This window comes from Punica granatum, chromosome 3 (genome assembly GCF_007655135.1).
Source record: "Punica granatum isolate Tunisia-2019 chromosome 3, ASM765513v2, whole genome shotgun sequence".
Taxonomy (NCBI): Eukaryota; Viridiplantae; Streptophyta; class Magnoliopsida; order Myrtales; family Lythraceae; genus Punica; species Punica granatum.
In genome coordinates, this window is record NC_045129.1 from 32830836 (window position 1) to 32845529 (window position 14694).

The 14694-nt window shown below is 39.0% G+C and overlaps 3 protein-coding genes across 8 annotated transcripts; 2 read left to right on the forward strand and 1 right to left on the reverse strand.

Annotated features, from left to right (window-relative positions):
* The first annotated feature begins 587 nt into the window (after positions 1-587).
* Positions 588-4370, forward strand: LOC116199304 (probable peptide/nitrate transporter At3g43790). Of its 2 annotated transcripts, XM_031529623.1 has the most exons (17): positions 588-821; positions 941-981; positions 1086-1146; positions 1238-1340; positions 1430-1532; positions 1612-1665; positions 1760-1822; positions 2021-2070; positions 2175-2250; positions 2348-2560; positions 2694-2781; positions 2972-3057; positions 3144-3251; positions 3327-3371; positions 3471-3559; positions 3662-3705; positions 4038-4370. In XM_031529623.1, the coding sequence occupies exons 1-17, from the start codon at positions 671-673 to the stop codon at positions 4127-4129; spliced, it is 1467 nt and encodes a 488-aa protein (XP_031385483.1). In that variant the 5' UTR covers positions 588-670; the 3' UTR covers positions 4130-4370. The 2 variants fall into 2 exon arrangements, with proteins under 2 accessions (XP_031385483.1, XP_031385484.1); XM_031529624.1 differs by lacking the exon at positions 1612-1665.
* Positions 4371-5386: 1016 nt separating this feature from the next.
* LOC116199303 (probable peptide/nitrate transporter At3g43790) lies at positions 5387-9202 on the forward strand. Of its 5 annotated transcripts, none has more exons than XR_004155515.1 (17): positions 5387-5645; positions 5762-5802; positions 5899-5959; positions 6051-6153; positions 6248-6350; positions 6430-6483; positions 6567-6629; positions 6828-6877; positions 6988-7063; positions 7164-7373; positions 7504-7591; positions 7727-7867; positions 7954-8061; positions 8123-8182; positions 8275-8363; positions 8466-8509; positions 8823-8921. XR_004155515.1 is itself a non-coding variant. In XM_031529619.1 (17 exons), exons 1-17 carry the CDS (start codon positions 5495-5497, stop codon positions 8912-8914), a joined length of 1479 nt encoding a protein of 492 aa, XP_031385479.1. In that variant the 5' UTR covers positions 5390-5494; the 3' UTR covers positions 8915-9202. The 5 variants fall into 5 exon arrangements, 3 of the variants coding, with proteins under 3 accessions (XP_031385479.1, XP_031385482.1, XP_031385481.1); XR_004155516.1 differs by having other exon boundaries at positions 5389-5645; positions 8138-8182; positions 8823-8939; XM_031529619.1 differs by having other exon boundaries at positions 5390-5645; positions 7782-7867; positions 8823-9202.
* LOC116199305 (calmodulin-7-like) lies at positions 9111-13095 on the reverse strand. The gene is made up of 3 exons (XM_031529625.1): positions 12847-13095; positions 11399-11768; positions 9111-9402 (listed from the first exon to the last, which is right to left on the reverse strand). Exons 1-3 carry the CDS (start codon positions 12920-12922, stop codon positions 9297-9299), a joined length of 552 nt encoding a protein of 183 aa, XP_031385485.1. The 5' UTR covers positions 12923-13095; the 3' UTR covers positions 9111-9296.
* Between the last annotated feature and the right edge of the window lie 1599 nt (positions 13096-14694).

Below are 14694 nucleotides of genomic sequence, written 5' to 3' on the forward strand. Positions count from 1 at the left end.
TTTAGTTGTCGGAAGGCATTACTTCCTGTCAATTTTGATTTTAGAGCTAGCGGAAAGAATTTGGAACAAAATAAGGCAGCATTGATAGACCGTTGAATGAGAATGGGAATCGTACTGGAAGGAGGATATGATCTACGCTCGGGAGTTTCTTTCTTCCCAATCTTAATAACTAATAAAGGAAAAATGTCTTGTGTGACATGATGGTATCACATAAGATTATGCCACAAGACACATAAAAAATATTATTTTTGTCAATAATGAATTATATTTTGGCAATGATTTTTTTGTTTATATAACAAAATCCTTATTGACTTGTGGCATTGCTACATGATATTATTATTGTATACAAAATTTTCTCCTAATAAAGAGACACAGATAGTCTTACTATGAGAATCGATCGCGCAATTAACAAGTTAACGTGTATCGCGAAGCTAGGCCGGGTATCTATTTCTGGTCCGTTGTTGGTTACTTTGTTGCCTGTGGGACCCACTATGACTAAAAGTTCCGCCAAAATCCAAAGAAACTTGGAAGAAGCAAAACTGGACTCTTCATGGGTAGTTCAAAAGCTCTGTCCGTCCAATATAATAATTGAAACTGGCATAAGCTGAACATACTTAATTCACTCACAGTCGGACACGCGCTTCGACCGACCCACACGAGCTTCTCAGCAATGGCAGAGCATCGGAACCCGCTGCTGCTTCCGGAGAAGAAGGATCCCCGGGAGAGCTGCCCTGGGTGCAAGGTCGACCGCCTCAAGGAAGAGCAGAGAGGGATCCCCTACAAGAACTTGTCCTACATTTGGCTCGTCATGCTATGCAATGGTCGGCCTCTCTTGCCTTATTCTCATAACTTTGGTGATGTCTGTGTTCAGAGGGGGGCAGACATTTGCAGTGTTTGATAGAGTCGCGTCTGATATTACCGGGTTCTGTGTGCTTTTCAGCTATGCCGATATCGTCTCTGTTCCCGTTCATTTACTTCATGGTTCGTCTTATCTGTTTCTGCTCCTCGCAAGATAAATCACTTCATGGAATGGGATCAAAGGCTTTTTACTGCTCATTTGTCATGATTTTATCTTGTTCCTGCAGATCAGAGATTTTCATATTACAAAAAGGGAGGAAGATATCGGTTTTTATGCTGGATTTGTGGGTAATAATACGTGCTTCTATATCACGAGCACATTAGAAAGACAATCATTATACATATATACTTGTCAATGATCATTCATCTTCTCTTGTAGGATCTTCTTTCATGGTCGGTAGAGGCCTTACATCCGTGTTTTGGGGGATGCTGGCAGACCGATACGGTCGGAAACCAGTCATTTTGATTGGGACATTCTCAATGTACCATGTTTTTGATAAATCCATCGGGAATTCTCTTTTAATTTTTAACTCTCCCTAGAGGTTGTTTTAATATCAATTTACGTTGCCAGCGCGATCCTCAACGTTCTCTTTGGGCTCAGCACGAGCCTCTGGATGGCACTTGTTACTCGGTTTCCTCTTGGATGCTTCAATGGTCTAGTTGGGACAGTAAGGGTACGCTCTCTGCACGTACCTTGGCTTTAGATTCATGTACTCGTCAATGCGCAAAAATAATCTTTTGGTTGTATTTTAGGCGTATGCTACGGAAATTTGTAGAGACGAACATCGAGCTCTGGCACTATCAGTTGTAATGAATCGCTGTTTACCTTTATTTCTGAGTAATAACACATGGAAACTTTGTCTGCCAAGCATAAGCAGTTCGAATACTTTTTCCGTTTCAGGTCAGTACATCCCGAGGCATCGGACTAGTTATTGGGCCCGCCATTGGAGGTTTCTTTGCCCAGGTATGAATCTAACTTATAATTCTATATGGAGATGATGTGCGGGATATTATGCTAATGCAGTTCCTCATATCTATAATGTTTATGTCAAGTTTTCATTGGAAGTTCGGCAAGGAAATTCTTCCGTCCAGTCTTATCACATGCTTCCTTTGCCTTTCGATGCTTTCAACTCACGTCATTCTAATGCTCGGATGTCTCTAGCCTGCAGAAAATTACCCGACCATATTCGCTGAAAGCTCTATATTCGGGAGGTACATGTCATTATCTAACCTCAATTTGTTGAGATGCTCTACGTCCCATTCTTCATCAACAGCTGGTTGTTTCCATGATTAATTTAGATATGTCCCTTTTGTAGGTTTCCGTACTTCTTACCATGCCTTTTGATATCCGTTTATGCTTTTGGAGTGTTTATTTGTTGCTGGTGGCTGCCGGTAAGTGTTAATCATTGAGTTGCTTATTTATCACCGAGGACAAAATAAACTGCAATATTTTCTGTAAAATTTTCTAAATTGTTTCGTACTAATGCAGGAAACCTTGCACATGCATAACCACATGGAAAAGAAGAAACCCGACTCGATTGATCTGGAAGTTTCTTCCGGTGTATCTGATGGAACTGGGATCCCAACCGAAGTCGAAGGACACAAATGGTCTTCCAAGGCTAGTTTATGGAAGAATTGGCCTCTAATGTCCACTGTCATCGTATTTTGTGTTTTCTCGCTTCAGGAGATAGCTTATAATGAGGTACATATCTTGTTTTAGTGGCTCTTCCATTTCGGTCTGCTTGCTGCCTGCCTTCTTTGAACTTCAAAATCGTTTCTTCAGTTTCATTGCATCGTTCGGAGATGGGAAAAGCGATATCAGCTTTCATTTGCAGGTATTCTCATTGTGGGCAGTTAGTGACAAGAAGTTCGGTGGACTAAGCTTTTCATCACAAGATGTTGGTGAAGTTCTGGCAGTCTCAGGCATGTTCTGTAGCTTTGTTGTAACATATACAAGCCGACCAATGCTTTATTAATATGTCAGATTTCATCAATCTCTTAACATGAACAATTACTCTAGCGCTCAAAGGCCTAAAATGTCAGAAAATGATTTCTTAAAATCAAATTTTTCGGCAATTCGGCCGACTGTTCTGCATTTATGACTTCTTTCCAGGGCTTGGTCTTCTACTATTTCAACTTCTGCTGTACCCACCAGTGGAGAAAATTCTCGGGCCGACCACAACCACTCGGCTTTCAGCTGTAAACTTCGAACTATGCCATAACTCTCCTTCTTTTCTTTTTCTTTTTTCCTGTTTTAATTTCCTCGATCAATCGATATTGAACAGGCTATATCCATTCCAATCCTTGCAAGTTACCCTTTCATAAGTATGATGTCAGGATTGATCCTCCACATAGCGATAAACTTTGCAACGATGTTGAGGAACTTACTTTCTGTAAGTTGCTGACTCTGCGTCTCAATTTGTCATGCCCAACTAGACAACTGATAACGATTAGTTACTTTTCTGAAGGTTTCTGCCATCACTGGAATATATATATTGCTCAACAATGCCGTGGTAAGTTCCAGGTTCGAGTTAATTAAGGTACCTTGCTGTATTATCACCATCTGCTGGCTGCATGCCGATTAACATGCTTGGAATATACTTTTCTTCTAGCCCCAACACCAAAGGGCAGCTGCTAATGGATTTTCAACGACTGCAATATCTATAACCAAAGCATTTGGCCCGGCCAGCGCAGGTGCCCTGTAAGTCGGATTCAACCAAAGTACAACTATAAGAGCATTTCCTTCCTCAGTTCATGTTTTAGTTAACATACTCATACTGCAAATTGGCGTCTCGATTTGCAGCTTTTCTTGGGCACAGAAGCGACAAGTCGCGTCCTTTCTGCCTGGTAAGTTGGCATTTATCTGCATCCTCGACGTTTTTTTTTTTGGGGGGGGGGGGGGGGGGGGGGGGGGGGGGGGGGGGGGGTTTCCCTCTCCCTTTGATGTTTGAAATGATAGCTTCTATAGCATCCATTTTGATGGTTTAGCAGCGTAGGGTGAAAGGGTTACTGGTGAATGCTTAATCTGACTATGAAAAATGCCACAACAGAATGTTTAGTTTATCCCTGTTTAAGCTGTCCGTCAGGACTAATATGAACTGCTAAACTGTGATAATCACAGCCATGTCGATTGATATCGACCACCTCTCACCTTGAACTGCTTACTTTGATAAATGCAGGCGATCAGATGGTGTTTTTCGTACTGAACTTGATCCAGCTACTCGGTTTGGTCTTAACCTTCAAACCTTTCCTAGCACGGCACTGCGAATGAAGGGGAGGAGATCATGTGATCACTGCTTCCGGCAAAAGTCGATGTTAAAGCGAGGCCAGAGTTGATGCTATAATTAAGAATAATTATGATAATTATTTGAGTAATTAATATTTATTCTCTCGTTTGTTGTAATTTAATGTTTTAGATAATACAAAATTTACAAATGTATGACCTATGAAGGTTATATAAAGTTTATGAATTGGGCTGATCATTGGGCTAATAGAACAAAAATATCGCTGAAGCTCATCTATAGAATTGGAACATGTATTGTACTTTAAATGCATTAATATAAATAAATAATTTTATATTATACAAAAAAGTTAATAAATATTTAAAATTTATTTTTTAGAAAATAATTCAAATAAAAATATCGAAAACTTTCTACTCCACAAATAAGAATAAGTTTTTTTTTAGTACATAACTCCACGCTCTAAAATATTTCAAATAGACATTATTTATAGATTTTTGGTTCTTATTTATATTAAAGCCATTAAAATATGTATAATTTTTTACATCGATAATATAATAATGAAAAAAAAGGTATATATTATGATTCACTTAATTTTGCCTTTACAGTTGGTAAAGTTAAAAAAAGTATTTTATAATTTCACAATAACAAATTCTCATATAAAGTTTATTTGAATATTGATTTTAATCATCTAGAGACAAACGTATCCACAAATACTCGTATAACCAGTGGAATATAGGAGAAACGTATTCATAAAGAAAACGCAATTATTCTTAATCAAGCTCGTTGGACTTCAAGAAGTCGTAATCCTAGCCGACAATAGATTCCATTGTCTTGTGGAAGTGAGCAGAGGAAGAATATAAAATATGAAAAGGTGTTGGTGGAGTGATCCATTCTTTTCCAAAATTCCAGTAAAATTTAAGTGCACCCAGAATATATGTAACGATAGAAAAAGAATTTAGTATAGTAGCACAATTTATTTATTTATTTATTTTTTATCGCGAGAGAGACTTATAACTTAATATAATAACAGAAAATAAACGGACTCATCGTGAGTTTCAATAGGAAGAATTGAATTCAGAAGTTGTGACTCGACATCTAATACCGCTACATTAAAATCTCTTCTTTATTAAGATATGTTTCAATTTTCGCTAGTGAGATTTCTTGATTTTTTATTTTTTATTTGGTTAAAATATCAAGCCGGCGGTCGGCTTCAGTTGCCTGTGGGACCCACTAAGACAATTACTGCCGCCAAAAATCCAAAGAAACTGGGAAGCGGCAAAAACCAAAAGGAACTCTTCAAAGGCTCCATCCAATCCGATAATTGAAACTGGTTGAGCTGAATTCACTCCCTCGCAGTCACACACGTTCCGACCAACTGAAGCGAGCTTCCGGGCATGGCGGAAAATCGGAACCCGCTGCTGCTTCCGGAGAAGAAGGATCTCCAGGAGAGCTGCCCAGGGTGCAAGGTCGATCGCCTCAAGGAAGAGCAGAGAGGGATCCCCTACAAGAACTTGTCCTATATTTGGCTCGTGACACTCTGCAACGGTCAGCCTCTCTTGCCTATTCTAATAGTTTCGGCAGCGTCCGTGTTCAGAGGATGCTTGTGGTTTGTGGTGTTTGATTGCGTAACGTCTGATATTACTGGGCTCTCTGCTTTTCAGCTATGTCGATATCGTCTCTGTTCCCGTTCATTTACTTCATGGTACGTCTTATCTGTTTCCGCTCCTGGCAAGATAATTCGCTTCATGGAACGGGATCAAAAGTGCTCATTTGTTGTGATTTTACCTTGTTCGTGCAGATTAGAGATTTTCATGTTGCAAAAAGGGAGGAAGATATCGGGTTTTATGCTGGATTTGTGGGTAATAATACGTGCTTCTAAATCACAATCATGTTGGAAGGACAATCATTATACTCATAAACTAGTCGATAATCATGCATATTCTCTTGTAGGATCTTCTTATATGGTCGGTAGAGGCCTTACATCCGTGTTTTGGGGAATGCTGGCAGACCGATATGGTCGGAAACCAGTCATTTTGATTGGGACATTCTCAGTGTAACGTGTTATCCTCTTGACAAATCCATGGAGAATTTGTTTTCAATTTTAACCCTCTCGAAAAGGTGGTCTTAATATCGATTTATGTTGCCAGTGCAATCCTCAACGTTCTCTTTGGGCTAAGCACGAACCTCTGGATGGCAATTGTTACTCGGTTTCTTCTTGGATGCTTCAATTGTCTACTTGGCACAGTAAGGGTATGGTTCTCTACGCATACCTTGGCATTAGAATCACATACTATCAATGCTTGATGATAATCTTTTGGTTGTATTTTAGGCATATGCTACGGAAATTTGTAAAGACGAACATCGAGCTCTGGCACTATCAGTTGTAATGAATCGCTGTTTTTCTTCATTTCCGAGTAATAGCTCAGGAAACAATGTCTGCCAAGCATAAATCTACTACTGTTTCAGGTCAGCACGTCCCGAGGCTTAGGACTAATTATTGGTCCTGCTATTGGAGGTTTCTTTGCCGCGGTATGCAACTAGCTTATAATTCTGCTATATGGAGACGATATGTGCAGTACTATGCTAATGTGGTTCCTCATACCTTTAATTATTTATGTCAAGTTTTCTTCGAAAGTTTGAGGAGGAAGTCTTTTCGGCATTACCTATTGCTTGCTTGCCTTCTGATGCTTTCTACTCACCTCATTCTAATGCTTGGATGTTCTCTAGCCTGCAGAAAAATACCCAACCATATTCGCAAAAAGCTCTATATTTGGGAGGTACATGTATTTATCTCATGGAATCTTCATTTGGCTGAAAGGTTCCGTGTTCCATTCTTTGTCAACAGATGGTTGCTTCCGTGAGTAATTCAGATATGTTCCTTTTGTAGGTTCCCGTACTTCTTACCATGCCTTTTACTATCCACATATGCTTTCGGAGTATTTATTTGTTGCTGGTGGCTGCCGGTAAGTAACATTCATCGAGCTGCTTTGTTTCTCATCGAGGACAAAAAGCAAACTGCAAGTTTTTCCTGTAAAATTTTCCGAATTGTTCATGGTAACGAAGGAAACCTTGCACATGCACAACTTGGAAAAGAAGAAACCCGACTCAAGGGATCTGGAAATTTCTTGCGGTGTATATGATGGAACCGGGAACATAACTGAAGTTGATAGGCACAAATCGTCTTCCAAAGCTAGTTTATGGAAGAATTGGCCTCTAATGTCCACCGTCATCGTATATTGTGTTTTCTCACTTCAGGAGATAGCTTATACAGAGGTACGTATAATGTTGTAATGGCTCTTCTATTTCAGTCGGTTGCCTCTCTCCTTTGGACTTTAGAATCATTTCTTCGGTTTCATTGCATGGCTGGGTGATGAAAAAAGGTGATGTCAGGTTTCGTTTGCAGGTATTCTCACTGTGGGCAGTTAGTGACAAGAAGTACGGCGGACTAAGCTTTTCATCGGAAGAAGTCGGTGAAGTTCTGGCAATCTCAGGCATGTTCTGTAGCTTTGACAAAACATATACAAGTCAACCGATGCTTTATTAATTTGTCAGATTTGATCGACCTTTTACCATGAGCAATTACTCTATCGCTCAAAGGCCTAAAGAGTCGGCAAATGATTCCGTAGGATCAAATTTTTCGGCGATTCGGCTGATTGTTCTGCATTTGGGACTTATATCCAGGGCTTGGTCTTCTGCTATTTCAACTTCTGCTGTATCCACCAGTGGAGAAAATTCTCGGGCCGATCAGGAGCACTCGGCTTTCAGCTGTAAACTTCAAACTATCCCATAATTCTTCCTTCTTTTCTTATTCTTGTTCCTGCTATAATTCCCTCGATCAATCGATATTATACAGGCTATATCTATTCCATTCCTTGCAAGCTACCCTTACACAGCTATGCTGTCAGGATTGACCCTTCATATAGTATTAAACCTTGCAACCATGATAAGGAATGCTCTTTCCGTAAGTCCCCAAACTATCCATCTCATTTTCTCATGCCGGTTAGACAACTGATAACGATCAGCAACTCCTTTTGAAGGTTTCTGTTATCACTGGAATATTTATATTACTCAACAATGCCGTGGTAAGTTCCAGTTTTGAGTTAATTGAGGTGCCTTGCTGCATCATCACCATCTGCTGGCTCCGTGCCGATTAACATGCTCGATATTCTTCTAGCCTCAACACCAAAGGGCAGCTGCTAATGGATTTTCAATGACTGCAATGTCTATAACCAAAGCATTTGGCCCCGCCAGCGCAGGTGCCCTGTAAGTCGGATTCAACCGAAGTACTACTGTAAGAGCTTTTCCTTCCTCAGTTCACGTTTTAGTCAACATACTCATACTGCAAATTTCCCTCTCGGTTCGCAGCTTTTCTTGGGCACAGAAGCGACAAGTCGCCTCCTTTCTGCCTGGTAGGTCCGCATTTGTCTGCATCCTTGATGTGGTGTTCTTTCTCTTTGATGTTTGAAATGATCGCTTATAGTAGCATCCCGTTTGATATCTGACTTGGGAAAAATGTGAAGAGCAGAATATCCAGTTTATCCTGGTTTAAGCTTTCAGTCGGGATTAACATGAACCGCTATACTGTGATAATCGATGCCAGATTGATTGATTGATATCGACCATATCCCGCCTGAAATTCAAGGTTCTGCGATGTGTCTTGAGAAGCTACTATGCATGAGTTACGAACTAATGTTTGCGCCATTTTTGTTCGATATGACGCAGGTGACCAGATGGTGTTTTTTGTACTGAACTTGATCCAGCTACTGGGTTTGGTCTTGACCTTCAAGCCTTTTCTCGCACTCCCCGGAGAATGAAGAACGGATCATGAGGTCATTGTTTAAACAAAAAGTCAATGCTGAAGCGAGGCGCGAACCTTGTGGGCCGACTGCAACTCAAGACCTAAAGAGAGCAGGACACAAGGTTCTCTTCTTGGTCGGGACGTAGATCATTTTAGCTATAACTCGTGATCGAGATGAACATCATGTTATATAATTAGCGAAGCATATGGTATAAGCCGATTGGCCACCCGATTCGATGGGTAAACATAGCCAACTGTTATTCCAGACGAGTAAGAATATAAATGCATACATATGTTATATTTATTCCTGGTGGGATCCAAGCCTAGTAATTAACATTGTTGCCCTACGCAATGAAATGTGCAAGGACGGAGAAGCTAGGGACTGGGGTTGGGTGTCTTCAGAGGATCGAACAGTCCCAAATCCTGCGGCATCGTTTCTTTCCTTTGTCGTCTCGAGAGCTCATTCTCTCGTGTCCCCCGGCCTCGTTCGTCCTTTGCCGCCTTCTGAGGAAGGATTAAAATAATATAAGGATTATAAATACGATTCTTCTTATAACTGACGGAGATAAATTGATCCCAAGAGGTTCTGGATCCAACTGTACTCGTTACTACCACCAACATTTGCTGATAGTGGTTGTACGGGGCAGTAGCTGAATTTCCTTCATCTTTTGTGCACTAGGATGAGATGCTTTGTTAAAATCACATCAAAATTTAATGTAGTCATACTTTTAGGAAACAACTCTTTGAACCTTTGTTCATAGACATGAAATTCAATACGTGCTTAAACTCATGTATGGGAAATCCATATATTCACCCGCGCATAACTGCAAAGATCGAAGACATGGCTAGTCTCGAAATTTTTATGATAGATTTTCCTCCTTTTTTTTTTTTCCTTTGAAAAACAGATAAATCGAAAATTCCATGACGATGTTTCCTCAACTTGTTTACGAACACTTTACTTGGGAGAACTTATTCTTCTCTTATCATTTTTCAAATCAAAAGTGTCGCCTTTCCTGTCCACCATAGCCACATGCCACTGACCCCAGTCCTCCGGGATGGTCCGACCGGGGCCTTGCATGGGCAGTCGCCTTCGCAAAATTTCGATTTCGTAGGAAAATTTTCGATGCCCAACACCTAATATTCGAAAGTTTAATGAATCCCGATAAATTCAAGTTTAAGTCGGGTTAGTCCACTAAGGTAAACCCACTAAAGGATACAATAGAAAAGTTTTAAATTAAAATATTTCACTCACCTTAGGATAATTTACTTCCCTATATGCTTCCCCAAGAACTCCACCTTTCCTGTACCCAAATCGTGCACCCGTCCAGCCATCCCTTGTGTATATGCTCTTCAAAACTTTTCAAAATACGCTTTGCAAAACCATATTTATTCTCTTAAAAAGGCGCTCAGAAGCATCAAAACTCGGGTTTTGAGAAGCAAGTTCCACGTTTTAGAAGAATTAAGCACAGTTTCAAACCTGTCCCTTCATCGCAGTTGTTCCCACTTTGCGATATTCATATATTCTTCCTGATAACAGGATCCAAAGATATCTGATTATTAACTTTCTACCTGGTATCGGATGCTATTGCAATCTTCTTCTGTTTGGCGCCATAAAACTTTAGCAAGTTATCCTTTGATCCGATTCTCTCTGCCTGGAACATCAAAAGCTGTCCCCACCCAAAAGAAGGCAGCAGAAGCGCAATGCTATCGCCCTCTTTGAAATTCGATTCAAATTTACTAAGAAGGAAAGAATATGTCCACAGAGCGGGGAGCAACAAAGTTTTGGGCCTCCTGTTAAACTTCTCTTACGGTTTGGTTTTGCATAATATCGTGATAAAAACAATTGAGCCAAAAAGAGTGAAAATCCATAACTGTGTTATAACTCGGCTCGGGACAGAGTGTCAGAAGATAAACGAAAGAAATTTTCAGAGCAAGGTCCAAATCCGAGCTGTATGTAATGTAAAAGGTATAAATTTCCACAGCTGGCCGTGGTTATCTTCTCATTCTATCCTAGTCGCAAATCCAGACTTCAAATATGTCAGTATACCATATAGGATCAGACATAACTTACGAAACGTCGTTAGTATTGTCCCAAGTCACCAAAAATGATGCTGTTCGCACTTTAGACATCATATACCAATTTCAGAAAAGAAATGCAGACAATGGGAATCTCATCAACATCAGTTGCAGAGAAGGAAAAACCGTCTGCTGTTTCCAAGTTTTCTAGGTTTGACGAAGCCAAACTAGAAAGCAAGTAACAAAGTGAGCAAGACATCATTAATTCAACTAGACTAAAGGGCAACCGAACAAGCAAGAGAAAAAATTATGAAGTCTGTCAAACAATGATGCAAACAAAGAAACAGAAATCCACCCAGAGAAAGCTAATAATACCGCATGGCGAGGTCCAGCAGGAAATATAAAACTCAGCAACTTAATCGTCTTGTTCCCTTTTGCCTTTTTTAAACTAAAGATAGATAATTGGTTTGGAAGAGGTCCTCACTTGGCCATCATGACTTTGACGAATTCCTCATAGTTGATCTGGCCATCACCATCCACATCAGCCTCGCGGATCATCTCATCGACTTCCTCATCAGTGAGCTTCTCACCCAGGTTTGTCATGACATGGCGGAGCTCAGCGGCAGAGATGAAGCCGTTCTGATCCTTGTCAAAAACTCGGAAAGCTTCCTTGAGCTCCTCCTCTGAGTCAGTGTCCTTCATCTTCCTAGCCATCAAATTAAGGAACTCTGGGAAATCGATGGTACCGTTACCATCAGCATCAACCTCATTGATCATGTCCTGAAGCTCTGCCTCAGTTGGGTTCTGCCCCAGTGACCTCATAACAGTCCCAAGCTCCTTGGTTGTGATGGAACCTGTGAATTCATTATTAATTAAAGAAAATAAACATTGTCAGTGTGACAATTAACCGAATCATTAACGATTGTCTGGATATGAAGTGTAAACTATAGATATTCTTAATCTGCAAAAAAAAAAAAAAAAAACCCATTTCAACTGCCTTTGCAACAAAAGAGAGATTTGCATCCCATTTGACAATTCAGGAAAGAGTTTTAAAGATGATGACCGCATACAATTCAAGAATGAAATTGACAAGGGCAGCAAAGCAAAATCAATAATACAAAGGCACCGACAATTAAGCAAAGCTGCAAATACTGAATATGGTATATCTTTCAGTCAGTTGCAATAAAACTACAGATGGTATTCCGGAGAGAATTCTATCTCCAAGTAATAATGGAAAGCATAATATGGCCATGAGGATAATAATCTCAGCATCTGATGGAATGGAGTAAAATAAACATAACGTCCCATATACAGCAGCCAATGTCAGAGCAAACAATACAAATGCCAAAAAGGGCAGAAAATGGGGGGAAAAAAATGCATTGCTCATCAATTCGGATGCTACATGGCATCAGCATCGGTCACAAACACAAGGATCATCAATCACTACACGAAACACAATTCATGAATCTGACACAGCCTTGTACGGTTACTATAAAAAAAAAGTCGTTGCGATTCACGTGGAATGAAATAACACGCAATGAGATGAGCATACCAAAGCAAACAAGCCTTACGAGATCGAAGGATCTTGAAACGAAATTCAGATTAAATCAAAATAGATCGTCAGAACCCTAGCACCGCAGGCTCCAAAAGATCTCCCAACACGTGAGATCAAAACGATCTACAGCTCAAAAGAGAAACACCGAACCGAACGAATGCTCACAGAACAAACTGCACAGGCCGCGTCACCTCAGCTGAGGAACCGCAAACGAAAGCTGGAAAAGCAATCAACGCGCCGATCAACAAGGCATTGCATCAAAGCAGCGGTAAATCAACGATCGACAACAAAACTCGAAGAACACGAGCTCGGAATCGAGAATCAAACGAGAATCTGGAGAATAAGAGGAGGGAGATCTGATAGGGAGAGGGAGAGACCGTCTCCGTCCTTGTCGAAGAGGCTGAAGGCCTCCTTGAACTCGGAGATCTGATCGTCGGTGAGCTGATCCGCCATGGGTTCGTCTCCGGTCGTCTCCTTCCTCTGCTGCTTCGGCTGCTTGTTAGATGAACGAGAGAGAGAGATGATCTGCCAGCGGGAAACGATGCAAAGAGAGCAGTGAGTTGTTCGCGTATTAATAACGGGAGAGGATTCTGATCGTGTGCATTGCGTCAACCAAAAATAAGGAAATAAATAAATAACTATAAAAACAAAGAGTAAATAAATAAATAATAACCAACGTGATCGGTTCAAGATATTTAGGAAAATTTTGTTTTCGCAACAAAATTTAACTCAACTCCACTTATATTCAATTCAACATCATAATCATTACTTTTTTTATATTTTAAAATATTTTTAACCATTCAATTCAATTTTTAATATTAAATTCTATCAACTATTCATTACTTTTTCACAATTCAACAACACAATCATTAGTTAATCATTATTTTCTCTCAATTATTTATTACTTTTTCATACTTTTTCTCATAATTCAACAATACAATCATTACAAACCAATTAAAATTAAAACTCAACTCAACTCAACTATCAATCCAAACACACTGTTTCGTTTAAATAACATTTTAAGTTCGAGTTTTTATAAATATAGAAAATTTACGCTGAGAGAGTTTTACTTCTTAGTGGGCGACCCTGCTAAGCTAAATTAATTAGGTTCTAATTGAACTGTCGATAGTAGGGTAACATAGAGGAAATAAATAAATAATAAAAAAGGATAAAATAGAATTGGACCGTGGGTTGGTGGGGCCCGCTGCCTTCGACCCGACCCAAAGCATCTCATTCTCTTACCATCTTTCACGTAATCTCCTTTCTCTCCTTTTAATATTCCCTTTGCATTTTATCGCTATTTTCTTTTTTATTCAACTCACGTTAATGAAACTTCAAGTGACCTCTTTTTCTTTGATCTGTTATAATATATAAAAGCCGACAAGTGCTCATTAGATATCGTTATTGTAAAACCATCAGCTCGCGATTGATCATCTTTTGAATTGCTCGCAAAATTTAATTCAAGATAGGGAAATTCATGTATTTACCTTTTCAAATTCTAGTTAAATGATTTTTTGTCATATTTTATTTGAGATATATCATGTTCAATAAATTTTGGATATAAGTTCATATTATTTGCATGTAATGATATATAATTATGAGCATTTTTAAAAAGTTAAACGTCCTTTCGAATATTTTAAAAAATATCGAAATACGATATATTTTTTCAAATTCAATGCACCAAAAATCCTATAAATGGTAGACTTAAAAATTCTTTTTATACGTATATCTTCTATTTGCTTTAATTTTTAATAGACTTTTACTCTTACATGATATTTCTTTAAGATAAATTTTCTATATATATATATATATATATAGATGTTATTGTCATTATTAAAGACTAGAGTAAGTATTTATTTTTATTTGCGTTACATGAATTGATTATTTACATTTCATTATAAAATAAAAAATTTACCTAAAAAAGAATTAATAAAATATTATCATGCAAAGTGTGAGTAACACTATCCATTATTAACTCTTTTTATAATAATAAAAAAATCTACGAATTCTTGTAATTATTTCCTCTTTTATTATGCCTATGGTGCTTCTTGTTAAAAAAGGAAAAAAAGAAAAAAACAACTGTACTTTGTACTTTGGCCTGTCCAAAGAAGGTCCCGTCTACGAATCCAGACTCTCTTCATGTGCTCTAGTTAGAAACCTTATGCACTTTAGTTTTGTAACTTAAACCATGTACGTAGTTTTTGTAACTTAAAAAATCAATATAT